The following is a 19,549-nucleotide window of genomic DNA, read 5'->3' as shown; positions in this document are numbered from 1 at the left end:
AATTATTCAAAAAAATCGACATGTAGATATTTTAATAAATTAAAAATACAATTATTTTAAAAATAATTTTTTTTTTTATAAAAATAAGAAAATTATCAGATGTTAGCTGATTTCAGTATCATTTTTTTTTTATTTCTTATTTATATTACTTATTATTCTTTTTAATATAAGAATATTTCTGCTTTAAGTTTAAAAATTTTATTGCGTTCATAAATTACAGTAAATATTTTACATTTTTTACCCGCAAAATATTACAAAAAAATGATGTCAAAAAAAATTTTTTCAACTTGTCAACATAGAAAATTCAAAAAAAAAATACACGATTGTATAAAATTTTCTAAAAAAAATTGCAAGTCGCAATTTTCATTACAAAAACTTAACAGTCTCACAAAAAATTCTTATTTCGAAAAGAAAACTCAACTACGTTCACCAATAACAAAATTCAGCTTATAAAATAACCCCTTGCGATTTCTTCTTGCTGTCACCAGTACCTTCTTTGCGTTTTTTGGCTAGACACGGTTTGCAGTACCAATTGACCTCATCAGGCGGCGGTACCCGCATCCCAATGCAGACCCAGTGGTACCAAATATCGCAATCATCGCAACCAATCATCGGAGTTCCGTCGTCTTCCCTACCGCAAGGAGGGCAAATCCAAATTCGTTCACCGTCTAGGCCATATTTAGGAGCAACAACCGGAACTTCTCCCCTCAGCTGTTTCCTTCTTTTTTTAACATTCTTCAAAATTTTCTTCTGCTTTATTTTTCTCTTCACTACCAGCGAAGGAAGTATTACCAAGTCAGATTCAGCATCGTCAATTTCTTCAGGAAATTTAAGTGTTACTTTCTCAACTAGATCCTCAGAAGATTTCGCTGAATTTATTTTTGTACCTGCTTTATATTTCTTCTTTTCTTCATTAGAAATTTTAGAATTCCCAGAGGCTAAAATTGGAGAATAAGTATTTGACGAAAGTTTTATATTCCTATCTTTAATTGGTTTTTTTTCTAAAGACTGACGTACAGGTGTATCAAGAGGATAAACAATTATTACATCATCGTCTTTTATTTTTTTCTTATTATTATTATTATTTCTGTGTTTTTTGTTTTTTTCTTTAAATTTTTTCAATTTATCATTTTTGTCAGTAATTTGATTATTTTTTAAGCTCAATTGATTTTCTGGAAATAAATTTGGAGTAATTACTGAATTTACATTCCATTTTTCTCGCTCTTGTGGTAAATTTGCTAATGATTCAACTTTAGATATTTTAATCTCAGGAATTTCTGTATTAATAATTAAATTTGTAGATTCTCTTACAGGTAACTCTAAATTTTCATTTTTGTACTCATTAATAATACTAATCTCAGGCTCTTCATAAAACTCTCCATGATTTTTTGCCGAAGTCCATGATTCCGGTAACTTACCTTCGCAAACCGGTGCCAAAAAACCCGAAGTTGTCATCACGACACTATGGACCTTTCTCATTAATTTAGAGCTGCTCGGTTTGCTCCGTTTACCCGAAGCTAAACCTCCAAACAGAGAATCTCCAGGTCGCTTAATTACGTCGCGTTGATTGTTATTTATATTTATCTTTATATTCTTAGCTTCAAATATTTCTTTTTCCTCATCGGACAATTCCTTGAAGTTGGGGTACATTGGGCGCTTATAAAATTCAGGATCCATGAAATTAAAATGATCCTTGCGAGGAATCGGGTACTTGGGAACTTGGATCACGCAAGGAACTGATCCGGCGTTTTTTACGTACTCTGCCAGCTGATCAAGCTCAACGTTCATGTTCTGGAAAATTAGACCCACGTCTTGTAGGTCAATGTCTATACGTCCAAGTATTTCTGCGTGATTGTGAGAAATCTGGCCCATTTGGCGCAAGTACTCATCCAGTAAATCGACCATTATTTCCAGGGGAGATGTATGCACTGATTGCCAACCGACAGCTTGGCATATTTGGGCGACGATAAGTTTTAATACTTCTCTTGAATATTCAGCCATTTTTTTATCTATTTTTTTTTTTTTAAATAGATGAAAATTTATTTAGTAGATATTTAATATGTTTAGTAATTTTTTTAACAAATAAATTATGACAAAAAAAAATTGACATAGAAATTAAAAAAAATTAAAAATGCAATTTTTTAAAACAAAATAAAAAATGGTCGATTGCTAAATTTAATGACATGAAAAACTGAAAATTAATTTAGCACACTGAAAAAAAAAGTTTTTTTCTACCTAGGAAATTTTTCTTTATGGTATTCTTATGATTAGAATACTTACGAAAGTTTTTTAACTATCAGAATAAAGTTTTCTGACTATCAAAAAACTAGCCTTATAATAAAACGTGGTATTTTAAGGTTAAGAAAACCAGTTTTTTTAAATAAAAAAAACTCGAGTAAAAAATTTAGTATTCTAGATGAAAAAATTTTTTTTTTCAGTGCAGATATTTAATAATTTTTTTAACAAATAAATTATGGCAAAAAATTGACATGTAGAAATTTTAAACACTTAAAAATGCAATTTTTTAAAACAAATTTTTTTGTTAAAAAAAATTAAAAAATGGTCAAGACTGCTAACTTTAATGTTATAAAAAATAGTAATTTAATTAGTATAAATCTGAAATTGACAGACTTTAGATTATTTTTTAAGAATAAATAACAAAAATTTATGAAAAAGTTTTACAAGTAGAAGAATTTCATAAAAAAATTATAAATTCAATTTTTTTCAAATAATTCTATTGAGCTGATTGATTTTTTTTAAATAAAATTTAAAAAATAGTCAAGTGGGCTGATTTCAGAATCATATTAAATTATTAATTATCTTACCAAAATTTGCTACGTGATTAAATTGTCGTTTGAATATAGGTTATAAAACTCTGCTTCAATTTCTACATCATCATTTTACTCTTCACTTGAACTTTATGTAACTGCGCTTATTATTCTAATTTGTTGAGTTTTGTTAAAAATTTCATTGATCTTTTTTTTATTTTTAATTGTTAAAAGTGTTTATTAATAATATTAAATATATTTACTGACGGCACCAACATTCGATAAAACTACTCAGAGCGTTGAAATCTAAGTATCACTGATAAAAATAAATGTATGTAACATAATATATATATAGATGAAAAATATGTGAGTGAAAGAATAGAAGTCTCAAATTTTTATTTTATTCCTTGCACCGATAGTCCCTCTATCAACATAATTATGAACTAGAAATTTAATTTCTAGGTTATGTTTTTTAAATTTGAAGTAACTAAACGAGTTGGAATTTTTGATATACTGAAGTCAGCTGACGTTCTAGGATTTAAAAAACAAATTAATTAATAATTATTATAAAAAAAATTTTTGTGAAAAATTCTACTTGTTGACATGTTAAAAAATTATTGTTGTAATTTTTTTATCATTGTTTTCTTGGTAATAATTTATTTGTTGTGAAATTGTGAAAGTGATAGATGTCTGATAACTTCACTTCATTGAGAATTAATCAGTGAATTTTATGAAAATTAATTTAGCAGATATTTAATAATTTTAATCATTTTTCTAATAAATAAATTTCTGAGTAAAAAAATGGACATTTAGAAATTTTAATAAAATAAAAATGCAATTTTTTAAAAATAATTTTTCGGAACAAATTTTTTTGTTATATAAAATTAAAAAATGGTCAAGTGACAGCTAACTTTAATATCATGTGAATTTTGTTGCACTTAAGTTAACAGTATACATATTTTTTAATTTTATAGCAATAAAATTATTTAAAAAAAATTTTTTTTTAAATTCCATGTGTGAAAATTGAAAAAAAAAAAATTATTAGTAGAAATTTTTAGAAGCATTTTTTTAATTGTAATTGACTTATAAAAATTAAAAATTGACAGCTGTCAGCTAACTTCAGTATCACGAATTTTTAAATGAAAAAAAAAACTTTTTTAATCAAAGGTAATTATTTTCTAATAAAAATTTATTTTTAAATATGCAAATAATTTAAGACTTTAATTAAGAAATCACTAATAACTGTATTTTAACTTATGAATATTTTAATTCTCGCAAAAAAAAAGGTTTTACTGGGTAGTTACATAATCTAAATAAAATGATTAAAGCAAAAACCAAAATTATTAATCATCTTAAGATATCACAGTAAGAATTCGCGGTAATAAATCATACTCAGTTAAACATTAAGCTGTTCTATTGTCAATTTTAACATTCGATTCAATCTACATTTTAAAACTCATCTTCATATTCATAATTTTTTTTTATGCTTTTACAGCTGGATCACCTGTACAACGAGGCCCGAAACCAGCGAACAATCTAATCGCCGACTAATAAAATTTAATTACAAAAAAAAAACTTGGTTAGTACTCCAAAAAATAGTTATTAAATAATCATCAACAAATTAATTAATTCACTAAAATTATCAAGAAGAAATACATTTTAATTTTTTGTATCAAAATAATAATTATTTTTTTTTTCTCAAGTGGAGTAAAAAATATTTTAAAACTTCAATTCAAGTAAAAAAATCATGTGTATAAATCGCAATAACAAAAAGAAGAAATAAAATATAAGATTGTGAGAGTGAGTGGAATCTAAATGGGCGTGATGATAGGCGGAGTTTAAGTCCCCTATTTTTTCACCTTAGCGACAAACCGAAGATGAGTCAAAAAAATAAAGGTGATTTTTGCAATAATTATTACAAAAAAAAAAAAAAGATTATTTTGCAATATTTTATTTATTTTTTTTTTTTTATTTATTTCTTCTTAAATGAAGAAAAAATTGGGCTATAAAATATAAAATATAAAAAATTAAATTTTAATAGAATTAATATTTAATTACAATATTATTTTCAAGACTCTGTTATTTATTTTATTAAAAATCTTTTGAAGTTGATCCTGAAGACTAAATTATGTAGAAATTTATATTGTGACTAGTCCTTCCATTCCATTTCCCTTTACTTAGAATTACCCCCTCTCGCTAGATTCGAAATGCACATACTGTTTCATTGCTGCACGTGCTAGTCACACCGAAACAAACTCCTGGTAGTAGGAGAGATTCGAGGATGCCAGTCTTTCCTCAACCACGATACTGAAGAGATCCTTTGACACGATCCGATATTTTTTAGCTTTCGTCTAAACTTTTTACGTCGACTATTTATTTTTTTTTAATCTAATTTAATTTATTTTATTGAGTGTGTGTAAGTTTTTTAATTTATTAACTAAGTGCAGTGATTCAATAATTATAAATTAATTTATTTATTCGGAGATCCCATTGAAACGGAAATAAATTTACAGTAAAAAGTGCTTGAAAATGTTTGACGTTAAAATGAAGGTAAAATTAACTTATTACTTTCTTTTAATGATTAATTAACTGGTAAAAATTTTTGTTTATTTAAAAATTGTTAAATAAATAATTATAAATTAATTATTTTATTTTTTAGATGGAAATTCAGAATGACGAAAGATCTTTGGACTCGATCAGCCCTAGTAGTATATCAAGTGTAAAAAAGGAACTAATAAATAACAATAATAATAATAATTTTAATAGTACTGGAGAATCATTAGATAATGAGAGTATTGACATGAACTGTGGTGGATGTGGTGAAAGTATTAATGAACGAACAGTGCTTTGTGTTGGGGGTAGAAGTTGGCATTCTAAATGTCTTAGATGTTGTATTTGTGCTCGATCACTTAACGATCAACAGTCATGCTTTCTTAGAGGGATGAAATTTTACTGCCGGCATGATTATTTGTAAGTATATTGGTATATTTCTTATTTATTAGTACCAGTTGTACAGTTTGTTGTTAACAAAATTCTTTAAATTTTTCTCTTAAATTTAATAAATTTTTAAAGAAAAACATTTTAACATGTAAATATATAAATATATATATATATATATATATATATATATATATATATATATATATATATATATATATATACATTCATAGAATTTATTTTTTATAATTAACTAAACATTTATAAGTCATTTTTAGTTTATACGTCTTCTTTAGTTGTCTCTCTTTTGGGTATTTTATCTGTATCTTTCAGATATTATTCTTCTGTATCCTTTCGTCGTTCTATCTCCTTGAAAAAAATACAAATTTTCTTCATTGGAGGACCTGTCAGTAATTTACAAGAAAACAATTTTATTATATTAAATAAATATTATTTTTATTATCTTTTATTATATTAGATTTGAGCGAAGAGAAAAACAAAAAAAAATTTTTTAATTATTGATAATTTATAATTTATAATCACTATTTGTACACCTGGAATTTTATTTTAGAATCACCCTTTTTGCTTCACTTTTTATCTTATCTGCTGGTCCTCCAAAAATGTCAATATTATTAATAATTATTTTTTAATTTTAATCACATGAATAGACTTGGAGTTTTATATTATAAATTTCATCAAGCAGTAGATTATTACTAATAATGTTTTTACAACTAATTGTACTGAAGTAAAAATAATGTAAAATTTTTTGCTAGAGTAAAAAAAAAAAATTCAAAAATCCGTACTGAAGAATTTAGATTACACAATGCCTTGTAGTGAAGGAGTTCTTCGCTAAAAAAAAATTTTTTCACTATATTGGGATTGAATTTGTTACGCGGTACAAACAAGAGCATAAGTTATCCATAATTACAATAATGAAGAGATAAAATCAGCATGTATATTTATTAGATATTAAAGAACCATGACCTATATCTAATAAAATAGCTTCTGACATGACGTTTAGCCACTATATACCCGGTACGGGTGTATAAATAACTTAACAGCGAATAGAGGTTTAATTTAAGCAGACTTAAGAAGGGTTTATATTTTTTCTCTCTCTTGCTCTCTATTGGACAAACGAGAGTATCTCTGTCATACTTGTACAACTTATGGAATCTTAAAACGGATTTTATGCATAAATAAATGAAAATTTTCCAAAAAAGCGCTTCGCTCTTCGATGGATAATTTAATTATCTATCGAAGAGCGAAGCGTTTTTTTCAAAATTTTATCTTATTCATGAGCAAAACTCGTTTGAAAATCAACTATCAACCGCTCTTAAGACAGCAGCTACTTCAGCAGGCATCGAAATCCGTGAATAATCATTTGTTTATCTTAAATCACTGTAAATAAGTAGCATGACAGTGTTGTTATGCTCGTGATATCTTTTGGTTTAGATTTTAAACCTGTTTGACATTTAACTTATACATTATATCTATATATTCTCAGTCTAATACTAAGCTACTCCGCATAAATACATCATCTCGTTCATAAATCGCTCCTCAGTAGGATTTCACTGATACTCTGACACATATCAATATAATACACAACTTACGAAACTATAACGAACAAATAAGGTTTTAAATAATACATCAATGAAATACGGCCGTCTAGTTTTCTATCTCGTGACTTGCTAAATAGTAAAATTTCCATTTTTAGTTTTCATATCCCGCAGACCTTTTATTTTTTATATATTCATCTCGAAAAAATAGGTAGCGTTTTAAAAAAAAAAAATAAAAGTCTTAAGTCATATCTTTAAAACTTATTTTTATATACATATATATATTTTCTCTTTTGAATGAAGTTATACTTCTTATGAGTTACAAGTGATTTCTTAATGTCAAGTGAATGACAATCGTGTGAAAATATAAAAAATAATTAAATTTTGGCGATTAAAAAAAAATTAATAAGCATAGTTATAAAAATAATTATTCAATATTTATAAATTTTTTTTTAATTCAATTAAAAAAAAAAATTAATTATTTTTTGGCGATTAAAAAAAAATTAATTGATATTGATAATGAAAAAAAAAATTATTTTCAAAATTAAGTTTTTCAAAACAAATAATTAAATTTTAGCGATTAAAAAAAAAATTAACCAGTCTAGTTATAAAAATAATTATTCAATATTTATAATTTTTTTTTTAATTAAATTTTGAAAAAAAATTAATTAATTTTTGGCGATAAAAAATTAATTGATACAGTTATAAGAAATAATTATTTAACATTTATAAATTTTATTTATAAAAAACATTTACAGAGAAAGAAGAAAAGAAATTGGGCAATCAATAAATATATATATATATATATATATGTAAAAAGAATGTGGAATTAAATTTAGTTGGAGGCACATATATTTAATATTGGAGAAATCGAGGATATTTTTTTTCATTGACATAAATATTATGTAGATGTGATGGAGTATTTCTATGATGTAATTAATGATCTTTCGAACACCAATCGTGTTCTGACACTCTGCCGCTGGGACCTCACATGCTGTGATAGCTTATTGGTATTATATTACACATCAAAGGCTCCTCTGCTCAATATACATCTGATGTGATTTGTATTATCTTTAATGATGATGCACACGAGTGATCTTTTTTGACCCACAAGTCACATGCATTTTTCTCTAAGTACATCCATATTATTGTACTTAAACGATTAGAAAGTGTGAACTTATCAAATTTAATCAGTTGGTTTTATTATCCGGGTACAATTGAATTTTTTTAATAAAAATTTTTATTGTACCTAAAGAGGACTCAAAACAAGTAAATACACGTCCTTGTTTAAATTGATTAATGATCTAAATAACTGAGAGGAAAAGGAAAATTTTGTCTCTTGTATTTATGTGATAAAATTAGTTTTTTGAATGAAATTTAGTATCATTGGAAAGTTCGAGACCTGAATTAGTGCCTTTTCAATGTTTCATATGCTTTTCTAGAATAGTTTATTTATTATAATAAGTTTTCGAAGTAGTTTTAAATAGATTAGAAAATCGCGATAAACAAAATTTGTTCATTTATTTATTTCTTTTTGTACACGTGAATGCGGTTATACGTCAAAAATTAATTTTGATGAGCATATTATTACTTTTAAAGGAATTTTTATAGTTTAATTGGGTATTATCAAAAAGGTCAAGACAAGAATTAGTGTCTTTTGGTTTTATATATTTTTTAGTAGTCAATTTTTTATGTCAATTTTTTGGAGGAGTTTTTAATAGTTTTTTGGTTCTATAAATTTGTTCCGTTACATTTGTCCATTAAATTATTTGTAATTGATCCTGTGATAGCACTATTATCTTTAAAATTTATTTAAAAAGTACCCAAACTATGTCTAGTGTGATTATAAATATAAAAAATCATTAAGGCAAAATTTTCTTATTTATAATTCGTAAATCTCGGCAGTCGCATAGTGACTGCAGGTTGCTAGTCTAAATATTTACAAGAAAAAGAAAAATTTTGTCTCTGGTGATTTATGTGATAAAATGAGTTTTTTTAAATGAAATTTAGTTTCATTAGAAAAGTCGAGACTCGAATTAGTATCTTTTCAATGAGTTGTCAATTCATGTGATTTTCTTAAATGAGGAGCTGAGTTTCAAAAGGGTATCTTTTCATTTTTGATTCATCGATACAAAAAACTGGTTATCTTCAATTATAAATATTTGTATTGAATTTTTTTTAATTTAGCTATAAAGTGCTATCGGTTATGAAGCTGAAACTCAATTTTCAATTATAAATCTTTATAATTCTCGAAGTAATTAATATTTAAAAGTTCAGAAAACTGGTCTTCTAAATTATGAAAAGATACCCTTTTGAAAATCAGCTCCTCAAATAACTTATTTATTATGATTAGTTTTTGAAGTAGTTTTAAATAGATTCGAATTTCGTGATAAACAAAATTTGTTTATTTATTTATTTTATTTTGTACTCATGAATGCGATTGTATGTTAAAAATTAATTTATATATTTACGAGACTAAGAAAAATTTAGTAGCGGGTATATCTTTATCGTAAATTGGGTTTGATATTTTTTCAGCGATTGTTTTGAGCTACGATTATTTTATTATAGCTTAGTTTTAAAGTAAAACTATGAAATTAGAGAAGACTGTTAGCATGCACGAATAAAAACGAACTGTATTTAGTTATGCTGTTTTATTCTGCGTAGACAGTTACAAAAATTTGTGTGTGTAAAATAAAAGATCTTAGAATCAATTAACTTATACAAAAATCTTAGTATAACATTACAACTTAGATTAGGGCGTAAATTGGTCAAGCAAAAATAAGGAAAAGGAAAGTAAGCATTATTATTGGTGGAAAAGTACGGAAACTACTATTGGCTAATTAGAGGAATGGAAGGCGGATGTATATTGTCAACTTTAGGCGCAAGATAGGGTATGAGATACTGACCTTAGGTAAGGACTTGAAGGGACTAATGATTTATGATAGGTTGCTGACATGCTGGCGTCTAAGCCAAAACTTGGGAAAATATTGTAATTAGAGAAATGTGGGTATTGTCAATATAAAAACTAGCGTAAAAAATGAGGTAACAAAACGTAAATATAAGTGTGAGGCTTCAGTTGTAATATTAGGATTAAGTTATAAATAATGTAAAGCATTTTAGTCTGTATGCTGAAAAATAAGGATTGTTTTCAAAATACTTAAAATTTTCAAAGATAGAATGTCTTGGTTAAGGTATACAAACTACAATAGATGGGAAAAACCTACACGGACAGTAAATAATAAATCGAAATACAGCTGTTAAAACTAGAAATTATTTTGAGTATTTAAAAAGTAACCAAATTTATAGCTGTCTGGGTCCTTCAGATAAAGATGGCAATGAATAGAAAAAACCCAGGAAGTTAGTAAATGAACTATGTTAATTATTAATTGTATGTGTAAGAAATTATTGAAAAAAGTAAAAATTAATCAAATTGAATTGAGACCGAACAGCGATAGTTATTTATGATTTAAATAATTGAGAGAGTAAGGAAAATTTTGTGACTGCAGATTGCTAATTTTAATAAATTTGTAACAGGGTAATTTACCCTGTATCGGTAAAACCGATCACGCATGATAATTATTCGACGCAGCACTGGCGCGTCTCGGTCTTCGGGACCCATTAGCGTTAAGTGGGGGTAAGTCTGAGGTTTCTTGGCTGATCGCGTAGCTGCATTGAGTTAGAAGTAGTGCAGTGCTCAGTTCAACAACATCAGCAGCCAAAAAATTCAAGAAGGAAGCCAGTTTTGAACAAAGAGTTTCCTCAGCACATATTTAACCAGGTATTGAGGCTTTCATATTTTTGATGAGCCAAGGGGGTCGTATACCCGGCTCATCAATTTTACTACTTCTCATTATTAATTAAATTTTGATAATTCAATTGTTTATAATAATTTGCTCAATAATAATTAATTATTTTAATTGATTTGATTCGTTAGCTTTGTGAGCATTCCTCTTGGGGGATTTTATACCCGAGGAATGTTCTAGACCTCTTGGGTTTAGGAGTCGTGAGAAATTAAATTATTGATTCGGCCGGTTAATAATTATTAACATCCTAGATTGGCTTAAATAAATTCATTTTTATTATTAAATTATTATATTAATTTCTGAACACCGAGAATAATTCCAATCGGTAGCTCACGATCGAGCAAGCGCCGCTCGTATACCCGAGGTCAAAGATAACTACGCACTAACGAATGCCGGCGTCCATTCTGAGCGTGCAAATTCCTGGCAATTATTTCACGGGATAATTTATTAGTAAGAACAATTGAATTATTATTATTTAATATTATTTGTTACAAGAAAGTATTATCTATTTAATATAATTTATTGAGAATTGGCTACTGAACTTCGACGCAATTAAGATTGGATACCCGTGGATAATTTCTCGTGAATTTATTTTACATTGAGATAAATTGTTTTATTAATTATTTATAAATCGAAAAATTCCACGTGGTCATTTTATATATTGAACTATTGAAAATTAAAACCGAACAAAAACAGTTTCATTGTAAAAAATCGCGCCAAGTCCACGTTCATAAGACTATTAAGAAAAAAAAATTTGTTTTTTTCTTTACAAAAATATATAAAATAAAAAAATTAAAAAATCCAAGTAACCGATATGATTGTTTATGATTTTCGGAAATTAAAAAAAATTTTGTTACAAATTTAAAAATTAAAAAAAAAATTTGGAACGTATTTAGTGTGCGCGGTTGCAAAATATTTTACTTTTAATGAAATTCGTAAAATCTATTTACTAGGACTTTAAAAAAATTTAAATACACAATGACGCACACCAAGTACGTTCCAAAATTTTTTTCTTAATTTTTAAATTTATAACACAATTTTTTTTAATTTCCGAAAATCATAAACAATCATATCGGTTACTTGGATTTTTTAATTTTTTTATTTTATATATTTTTGTAAAGAAAAAAACAAATTTTTTTTCTTAATAGTCTTATGAACGGGGACTTGGCGCGATTTTTTACAGTGAAACTGTTTTTGTTCGGATTTTAGTATTTTTTGTAATTATAATAAAAATTTACAATTGGTACCAACTTAAATCTCGCGTTGGTTGCATTTTTTATAGCAAACTATCCCCTTGAAACTACAGTTTATGTAAAAATAATTCCAGCGCACCCTGGCGGGTGTAGATGCAAGCTGTGAAATATCTTTTTTTAACTGTAATTTTCCATCTAATGAAAGATTACTATGCATTCTCGAATTATTTAGTCTGTGGCAGATCACTTTGCCCATTGAAAAAAAGTCAGGATCGAAATTTTTGCGTTGCTATAGTTTGTGCTGATTAAATTTAATAATTTCAATTAGATTAATTGTTATAAGTGAATATAATTAATTAATAACAGTCAAATAAAGTATGAATTACTGTTATAATATACAATTTAAGAAAAAAAAGTACCGTAGAATTAAATAAAATTTTGCAACCTCAAAATACCGTTCTGCTTACAGTAAAAATAGTCGGTAGTCTGGCGCTCCGTTTACAGCAGATTTGAACGGAACTTGGCGCCAGATTCTACCGAATCTGTGGATTATTACTTTATTGGAATTATTTATAAAATATTTAACGGCGTGGATTAAGTCCCAGAAAAGTAGTTAGAATTTTATAAAGAAATATTCTTAAGAATTTATTCAAAATTTAAGAAATAAAATTTACGAGTTGAAATTGGATTAAAATTTATGCGTCGATATTTTTCCTATAAATTTATTTAATGTTGAGTATTAAACTCATGGATAATTTGGAATAAATTCAAGCATCGGTTTTTAGTGTAGACTTTTTTGAGAATTAAATTATTAGTTGTGAAAATGGTTTACGATTTATTTGCGAGCTAATGACTGAAAATTTTAGTAAAAATTAATGTTGTAATTTTTGGAGTTTAATTTTATAAGTCAAAAATAAAAGTTAAGTAGAGTCAGTGTGTGTGAAGACACGTGGGTTATGTGTGTGAAGAAGTGTGGGTTATGTGTTCGTGAGTGTTAACAGCGTTCCTTCGCATACGATTAGTCTCTTTGCGGAGTTCTTCACTGTTATCTAAGAAGTTCTGCTCAGCCGTTAGTTAGGCTGTAGTCTTAAGTTGTTAATTGTAGTGTGAGTGCGTGAGTGATCACCATTTGTTATTTTATATGGTTAATAAATATCGATATATTGTTAAATAAAAATTTATTTCTTTCAGATCACCTTCCTCCATTCTCTCTCCCTGTAGATTATAAGCTCAGCTCTGGTTTCCGGTTCCAGGAACCGAGATACAAAATCCTGGTGGCGCCCTTGTTAATTTAGAATCATTTTTGCTAGGTTTTGTTTTATTTTATTAAATTAATTAAGGGGCCAATGAACAGGCATAAAACACCCGTTACAAATTGTTTATAAAATTACACTAAAATAAATGGAATTAATAGATTTATAAATAATATCTCGATTGTCCAAGCGTTTTTCATTAATTTAGAAGAATTTTATGAAACTGCAACACCAAAATGCGTGAAAAATTTTCTTTATCAATAGTCAAAGCGAAGAAATTACAGAGAGTAATTATTTTAATAGAATTAATAAAGTCGACGGGTTAGCAACTTTGATGATTAATTTTTAGAGATAATCTGAATGAAGAAATGAAAAATTTAATAGCGGCTAATATTGCAATAAGCCACATAACAACAGTTCCACAAGATTGATTAAAATAAACTCCAAGCAGAATAGATAAAGTGATATGATATGCCTTTCATATCTGATGTTCCCTACGTTGAACATCGAAGCAGCTCCAAAGAAAGCTAAAACACGAATCTGACTTGTCTGTCAATACAAGAGAAACTGCCTAAGAGATACTATACAACAATAATTGCATGGGAATCATGAGAATAAAAAAAGAGCTCACACCGAATAATATCAATCCTTTTATGTCTCTAAAGTCGTATTCGTAGCCATACCGTCTACTGAACTCTTACATACTTATTTTTTCTACATATGTGGGTGCCGAATTACAAGAGTCATGGATAAGTCATTCTAGCTTTACTTCTCCTCCTCATCCTCCACTTTTTGACTGCTATCTCTTTCACTTGTACGTCCATGTAATGTACATAAGTATATATAATACTTACACATATGTATTGATATAAGTGTTCCCTGTTATGTTATGTTATGTTATGCTTGATGTTCAATCGGGACTTGGAGTGTCAGGATAAAAAAGATACTTCATGGAGAAATAAAGAGCAAGAGAAGAATTTGCCTCGTAAGGGTCGTGCGGCCAGCTGTGATCCCCTTTTGATCTTACACATACATATTCACCTACAAGTATCTCTTCACCGTGAGACCTCACTATTAAATTATATTCTAAAATTTTTAATAAAAAAAATCTATATTTATCAAAATTTTACTTGAATTGATAAAATAAAAAGCAGAAATATTAACAAGCTGGATTGAATCGATAAAGAGTTGTTTTAAAAATCCAAACGATAATTCCTTGAGTTTGTATATGCAAGACATATATGTTAAGATATTAATGTATGTATGTATATGTGGTTGCTTAACTTAATCCCCGAGTGACTTATAGGACCGACCCATGGAAGAACAAATGAATAAATTAGGGCGGGGCGGTATATAGTAGCTGCTGTACAGCCCTTGAAGATTTATATAGATACCCCTTAGGCGGTGCCAATAATATATATATATATATATATATATATATATATAGCATATATATATATATATATATATATATATATATATATATACATATATATATATATATATATACATATATATATTTACTAGTATTATGAACATACCTTAGAATTTTTTTATTTCTTCTTTTCTTCTTTGTCATATATTTTATATCCGTATGTATAAATTCATCTTTGCAGATAAAATACTTTTTAGATATGCATGTAAATCTATATATATTATTTGGGAAGAAATGATATTTTTTAATTGATATTTAAAGATAATTTTTTTTGGTTAATTTTATTTTGTTTAAATATTTTTAATGAAATAATTATATTTATTTGCTAGTATTATGAACATACCTTAAATTTTTTTTATTCCTTCTTTTCTTCTTTGGCATATATTTTAATCTGTATTTATAAATTCCATCACTGCAAATGAAATACTTTTTAAAACTGAATGTAAGCTTAATTTATATATATATTATTTGGGAAGAAATGATATTTTTTAATTGATATTTAAAGATAATTTTTTTTGGTTAATTTTATTTTGTTTAAATATTTTTAATGAAATAATTATATTTATTTGATAGTATTATGAACATACCTTAAATTTTTTTTATTTCTTCTTTTCTTCTTTGGCATATATTTTAATCTGTATTTATAAATTCCATCACTGCAAATGAAATACTTTTTAAAAATGAATGTCAGCTTAATTTATATATATATATATTATTTGGGAAGAAATAATATTTTTTAATTGATATTTAAAGATAATTATTTTTTTTTTGGTTAATTTTATTTTGTTTAAATATTTTTAATGAAATAATTATATATATTTGCTAGTTTTATAAACATACCTTAACATATTTTTATTTCTTCTTTTCTTCTTTGGCATATATTTTATATCCATAAGTATAAATTCATTTTTGCAGATAAAATACTTTTTGAAATGAATGTAAACTTAATTCTTATATATTATTTGGGAAGAAAAAATATTTTTTAGTTGATATTTAAAGACAATTATTTTTTTTTGGTTAATTTTATTTTGTTTAAACATTTTTAATGAAATAATTATAGATAAGAGTTTTATTTGAATCACATTTATGTGTTTTACAAAGCATTAACATTTAAGTTATTTTTAAATATTTTTTAAATATTATAAACATTTTTCCTTACAAGCTATAGATACAATTCCACTTAATATTATTATTAAAATATTAGGTATTAGTCTTTGGTAACAAACCAATTTTTTAAAAAGATTTTTTCTGCCTGTCCAGCTTTTTATGTTAATTGCCCAATACACTAATATTTTATTTTAACCCTAAACACATTAATGAAATAATTATATATATTTGCTAGTTTTATGAACATATCTTACACTTTTTTAATTTCTTCTTTTCTTCTTTGGCATATATTTTATATCCGTATGTATAAATTTATCTTTGCAGATAAAATACTTTTTAGAAAAAAAGAATGTAAACTTAATTTTTATATATTATTTGGGAAGAAATGATATTTTTTAATTAATATTTAAAAAAAAAATTTTTTTTTTTTTTGGTTAAATCTATTTTGTTGAAATATTTTTAATGAAATAATTATAACAATAAATAGACAAAGAAGATTATAGATGAAGATGACTTAACATTTTAATAGAAAAAGAAACCAACTCGTGGATTAATTTAGCATATTTTTCCATACATTTATCATAAAAAATCTTTATGCACATATATTAATATATTACTATTTATTCTGTTTAAAAATCGGCACGTTAATTTGGAATGTCATTGCTTAATTTATTGGGGCTTTAAATAAATTTAAGCAATGCAAAATTTAATATTAAAAATTGACACAATTTTAGTTTTACTCTAAATTATTATTTATTAATTATTAATTACCTGAGTAATTAAAATAAATAAGTTCAATAAAAATATAAATTTTACTCGAAAAATATTGCAAGATAGTCTTCTTGGTCAGTTTAGAATATTCGTATGAATATTGATGTGTAAATATTTAAAAATTCGCTAATTAACGGTCCTAATTAAGAAATTCATTCTGCTGGAGCAGTAATTAACTTTCGAATAAATATATATATGAAAATAAAAATACCAATAAATCAAATGTTGCATTTAGTGTCGAAAGGAATCAATAAACTTTTTAAAAAAAATAATAATTATCATTTGTATATTTTTTTTGTTCTAGGACGTTTGGAATAAAATGCGGCAAATGTGACCGAAGTGTTGGAGCTGGAGATTGGATACGCCGTGCGAAAGAACAAGTTTATCATTTGGCTTGTTTCGCGTGCGACGCTTGTTCCAGGCAACTTTCCACTGGAGAACAATTTGCGCTGTTGGATATGCGGCTACTCTGTAAGTCCCATTATCTGGACATAGTAGAGGGAAACAATACCTCGTCTTCGGAAGACTGTGATTCGGAAAACGGCGGAAAAGGCAGCAAAACTAAACGAGTGAGAACGACATTTACAGAAGAACAGCTTTCTATTCTTCAGGCTAATTTTCAGCTTGATAGTAATCCTGATGGCCAGGATCTTGAAAGAATCGCTCACGTTACTGGGCTCAGTAAAAGAGTTACACAAGTTTGGTTTCAAAATTCTAGAGCTAGGCAGAAAAAATACAGCGGGAAAGTCAAAACACAAAGTAAATTTATTTTTTATTTATTTAAATAATAATAATAATAATAATATTAATCTTTATTTAGAAAATAATTATAAAATACATCATCAATTAAAATTTTTCAAACACAATAATGAAGTATATCATTAGAATAAATTTTTTCCATATTCTTTTAATTGTCTTTTAAAGTATATGGAAGTCTATCTTCATTTTTCATATCATCCGGTATAATAATAATAATAATAATAATATTTTTTAGTATTTATTTCCAAAGACTGGTTTTTTTTTAATACTTTTTCAATTTTAAGTTTATTGGCTATCCAATCTAATATAACAATTTTTATTTATTCGTAATATTTTTTAGCCTGTATTTCCCTCCAGGAATATACAATTTAGCCACATTTCATATCTAAATTTGTTATTAAAGATAAATTTGACTGAAAAAATAAATCGGACGGCCCAGACCAGGACTCGAACCTGGATCTTTTGGTTACGTGACAAAGGCTCTAACTGTTAAGCTATCCAAAACACTGTCCGTAACTACTACTCCGTAACTAAAAAAAAATTATTACGAATAAATAAAAATTGTTGTATTAGACTGGATAGCCAATAAACTCTAAATTGAAAAAGTAATAATAATAATAATAATAATAATAAATTTGACTGAAAAAATAATTCGGACGCCCCTAAATATTTTTTCAGTCAAATTTATCTTTAATGATAAGTTTAAATATGAATTGTAGCTAAATTGTAGTAATTAATATATGCCTGGAGGGAAATACAGGCTAAAAAATATTACGAAAAAATAAAAATTGTTGTATTAGACTGGATAGCCAACCAACTGAAAATCGAAATAAGTATTAAAAACCAGTCTTTAAAAATAAATATTATTTTATCAGACATTTATTTTACACTTTTATACACTTCCTGGAGGAAAATACAGGCGAAATATTACAAATAAATAAATTAAAAAATTGTTTTTATTATACTAGACAGCCTATTACCTGAAAATTTAATAGTATTAAAACCAGTCTTAAGGAGTAAAAATCCAATAATAAAAATAATAAATATTTTCAGTGCATCAATCGTCGCCAGTATTACATCACCACCCAAGTGATCTTTATTCCGGAGGCATCAACATAGGCACTTACTTCACCGGGTACCAGGGTAGCAGCACCAGCAGTGAGAGTCCCGACAGCCCCCTGACACCCTTGACACCGTTGACGCCGTTGACCCCAACAACGCCTACCCATTTACAGCAATTCTTCCACTAAGGGATATAATTTACGAGTTGCCCTCTATTTCAATCCATCCTATTCTCAATCCGATCCCGACCACTATTTATCCGTAAAAATCAGAGCTCAAGACGGTAAATACCTCTACTTCTCTCAATAAATCCCCGCTGAGACTATTTCTTGTCCGGTTCTACTTCAGCAAAATACTTTCTAGAGCACAATTGTTTCGGAACGCGCCAGGTAGCTTCAACTCTTTTAAAACTCAAACACACACGTCTCAAAAATACTCTGCGGGAAATAAAAAAAAAATCTAAATTCACGAAACTACTCTCGTTAAAATATCTTTGCCTATTTTTCTTCTATCATATATTATATATTTGTAAATATATTATTGCGTTTTTTATAAATTCTATGGCATTATTAATAGCTGTGGATAATGATGCATTGTGTATTATATTTATATATTATTCTCAAGTATTTACACTGTACATATATTTGTATAAAAACGAATGTTTTTTATTTAATTACTTATTGTAATTACTATTAATAAGATCCATGATAATAATTATTGATACTTATTAATAAAAAAAAAAAATATTTTATTGTTACATTATTTGTTTAATTTTTATTTAAAAATCCTTATTAACCAAAAAATAGTTTATTATAAATTAATTATTATTGGATGTAAAGAAAAAAAACATTTTTTCGTGCAATTTACGTATATTTAGATAATTAGTTTACAATATTTACAATTAC

The 19,549-nt window shown here is 26.4% G+C and overlaps 2 protein-coding genes and 1 long non-coding RNA gene across 4 annotated transcripts; 2 read left to right on the top strand and 1 right to left on the bottom strand.

Moving 5' to 3' along the window:
* Positions 1 to 334: 334 nt before the first annotated feature.
* On the bottom strand, positions 335 to 3,119 carry LOC123258662 (transcription initiation factor TFIID subunit 3-like). The gene is made up of 2 exons (XM_044718812.1): positions 2,826 to 3,119; positions 335 to 2,009 (listed from the first exon to the last, which is right to left on the bottom strand). The coding sequence occupies exon 2, from the start codon at positions 1,999 to 2,001 to the stop codon at positions 448 to 450; it is 1,554 nt and encodes a 517-aa protein (XP_044574747.1). The 5' UTR covers positions 2,002 to 2,009; positions 2,826 to 3,119; the 3' UTR covers positions 335 to 447.
* Positions 3,120 to 4,065: 946 nt separating this feature from the next.
* On the top strand, positions 4,066 to 4,332 carry LOC123258663. Its single transcript, XR_006508113.1, has 2 exons — positions 4,066 to 4,146; positions 4,264 to 4,332. It is a non-coding gene; the product is annotated as an uncharacterized LOC123258663 (long non-coding RNA).
* A 166-nt stretch (positions 4,333 to 4,498) lies between these two features.
* On the top strand, positions 4,499 to 19,264 carry LOC123258661 (LIM/homeobox protein Awh-like). Of its 2 annotated transcripts, XM_044718809.1 has the most exons (5): positions 4,499 to 4,664; positions 4,877 to 5,318; positions 5,428 to 5,738; positions 17,128 to 17,582; positions 18,636 to 19,264. In XM_044718809.1, exons 2-5 carry the CDS (start codon positions 5,298 to 5,300, stop codon positions 18,830 to 18,832), a joined length of 984 nt encoding a protein of 327 aa, XP_044574744.1. In that variant the 5' UTR covers positions 4,499 to 4,664; positions 4,877 to 5,297; the 3' UTR covers positions 18,833 to 19,264. The 2 variants fall into 2 exon arrangements, with proteins under 2 accessions (XP_044574744.1, XP_044574746.1); XM_044718811.1 differs by lacking the exon at positions 4,499 to 4,664 and having other exon boundaries at positions 4,855 to 5,318.
* The last annotated feature ends 285 nt before the right edge of the window (positions 19,265 to 19,549 follow it).

Source organism: Cotesia glomerata, linkage group LG2, assembly GCF_020080835.1.
Source record: "Cotesia glomerata isolate CgM1 linkage group LG2, MPM_Cglom_v2.3, whole genome shotgun sequence".
NCBI lineage: Eukaryota > Metazoa > Arthropoda > Insecta > Hymenoptera > Braconidae > Cotesia > Cotesia glomerata.
This window is presented reverse-complemented; position numbering and strand designations above follow the sequence as displayed.

What these genes read in the sequence shown, in the direction of transcription:
- LOC123258661 (XM_044718809.1), top strand. Translation starts at nt 5,298, where the DNA reads ATGTTTGACGTTAAAATGAAG. An exon ending in TGTTTGACGTTAAAATGAAG is followed by an intron (nt 5,319 to 5,427) that starts GTAAAATTAACT and finishes TTTATTTTTTAG; the next exon opens with ATGGAAATTCAGAATGACGA. An exon ending in TACTGCCGGCATGATTATTT is followed by an intron (nt 5,739 to 17,127) that starts GTAAGTATATTG and finishes TTTTTGTTCTAG; the next exon opens with GACGTTTGGAATAAAATGCG.
- LOC123258662 (XM_044718812.1), bottom strand. Translation starts at nt 2,001, where the DNA reads ATGGCTGAATATTCAAGAGAAGTATTAAAACTTATCGTCGCCCAAATA.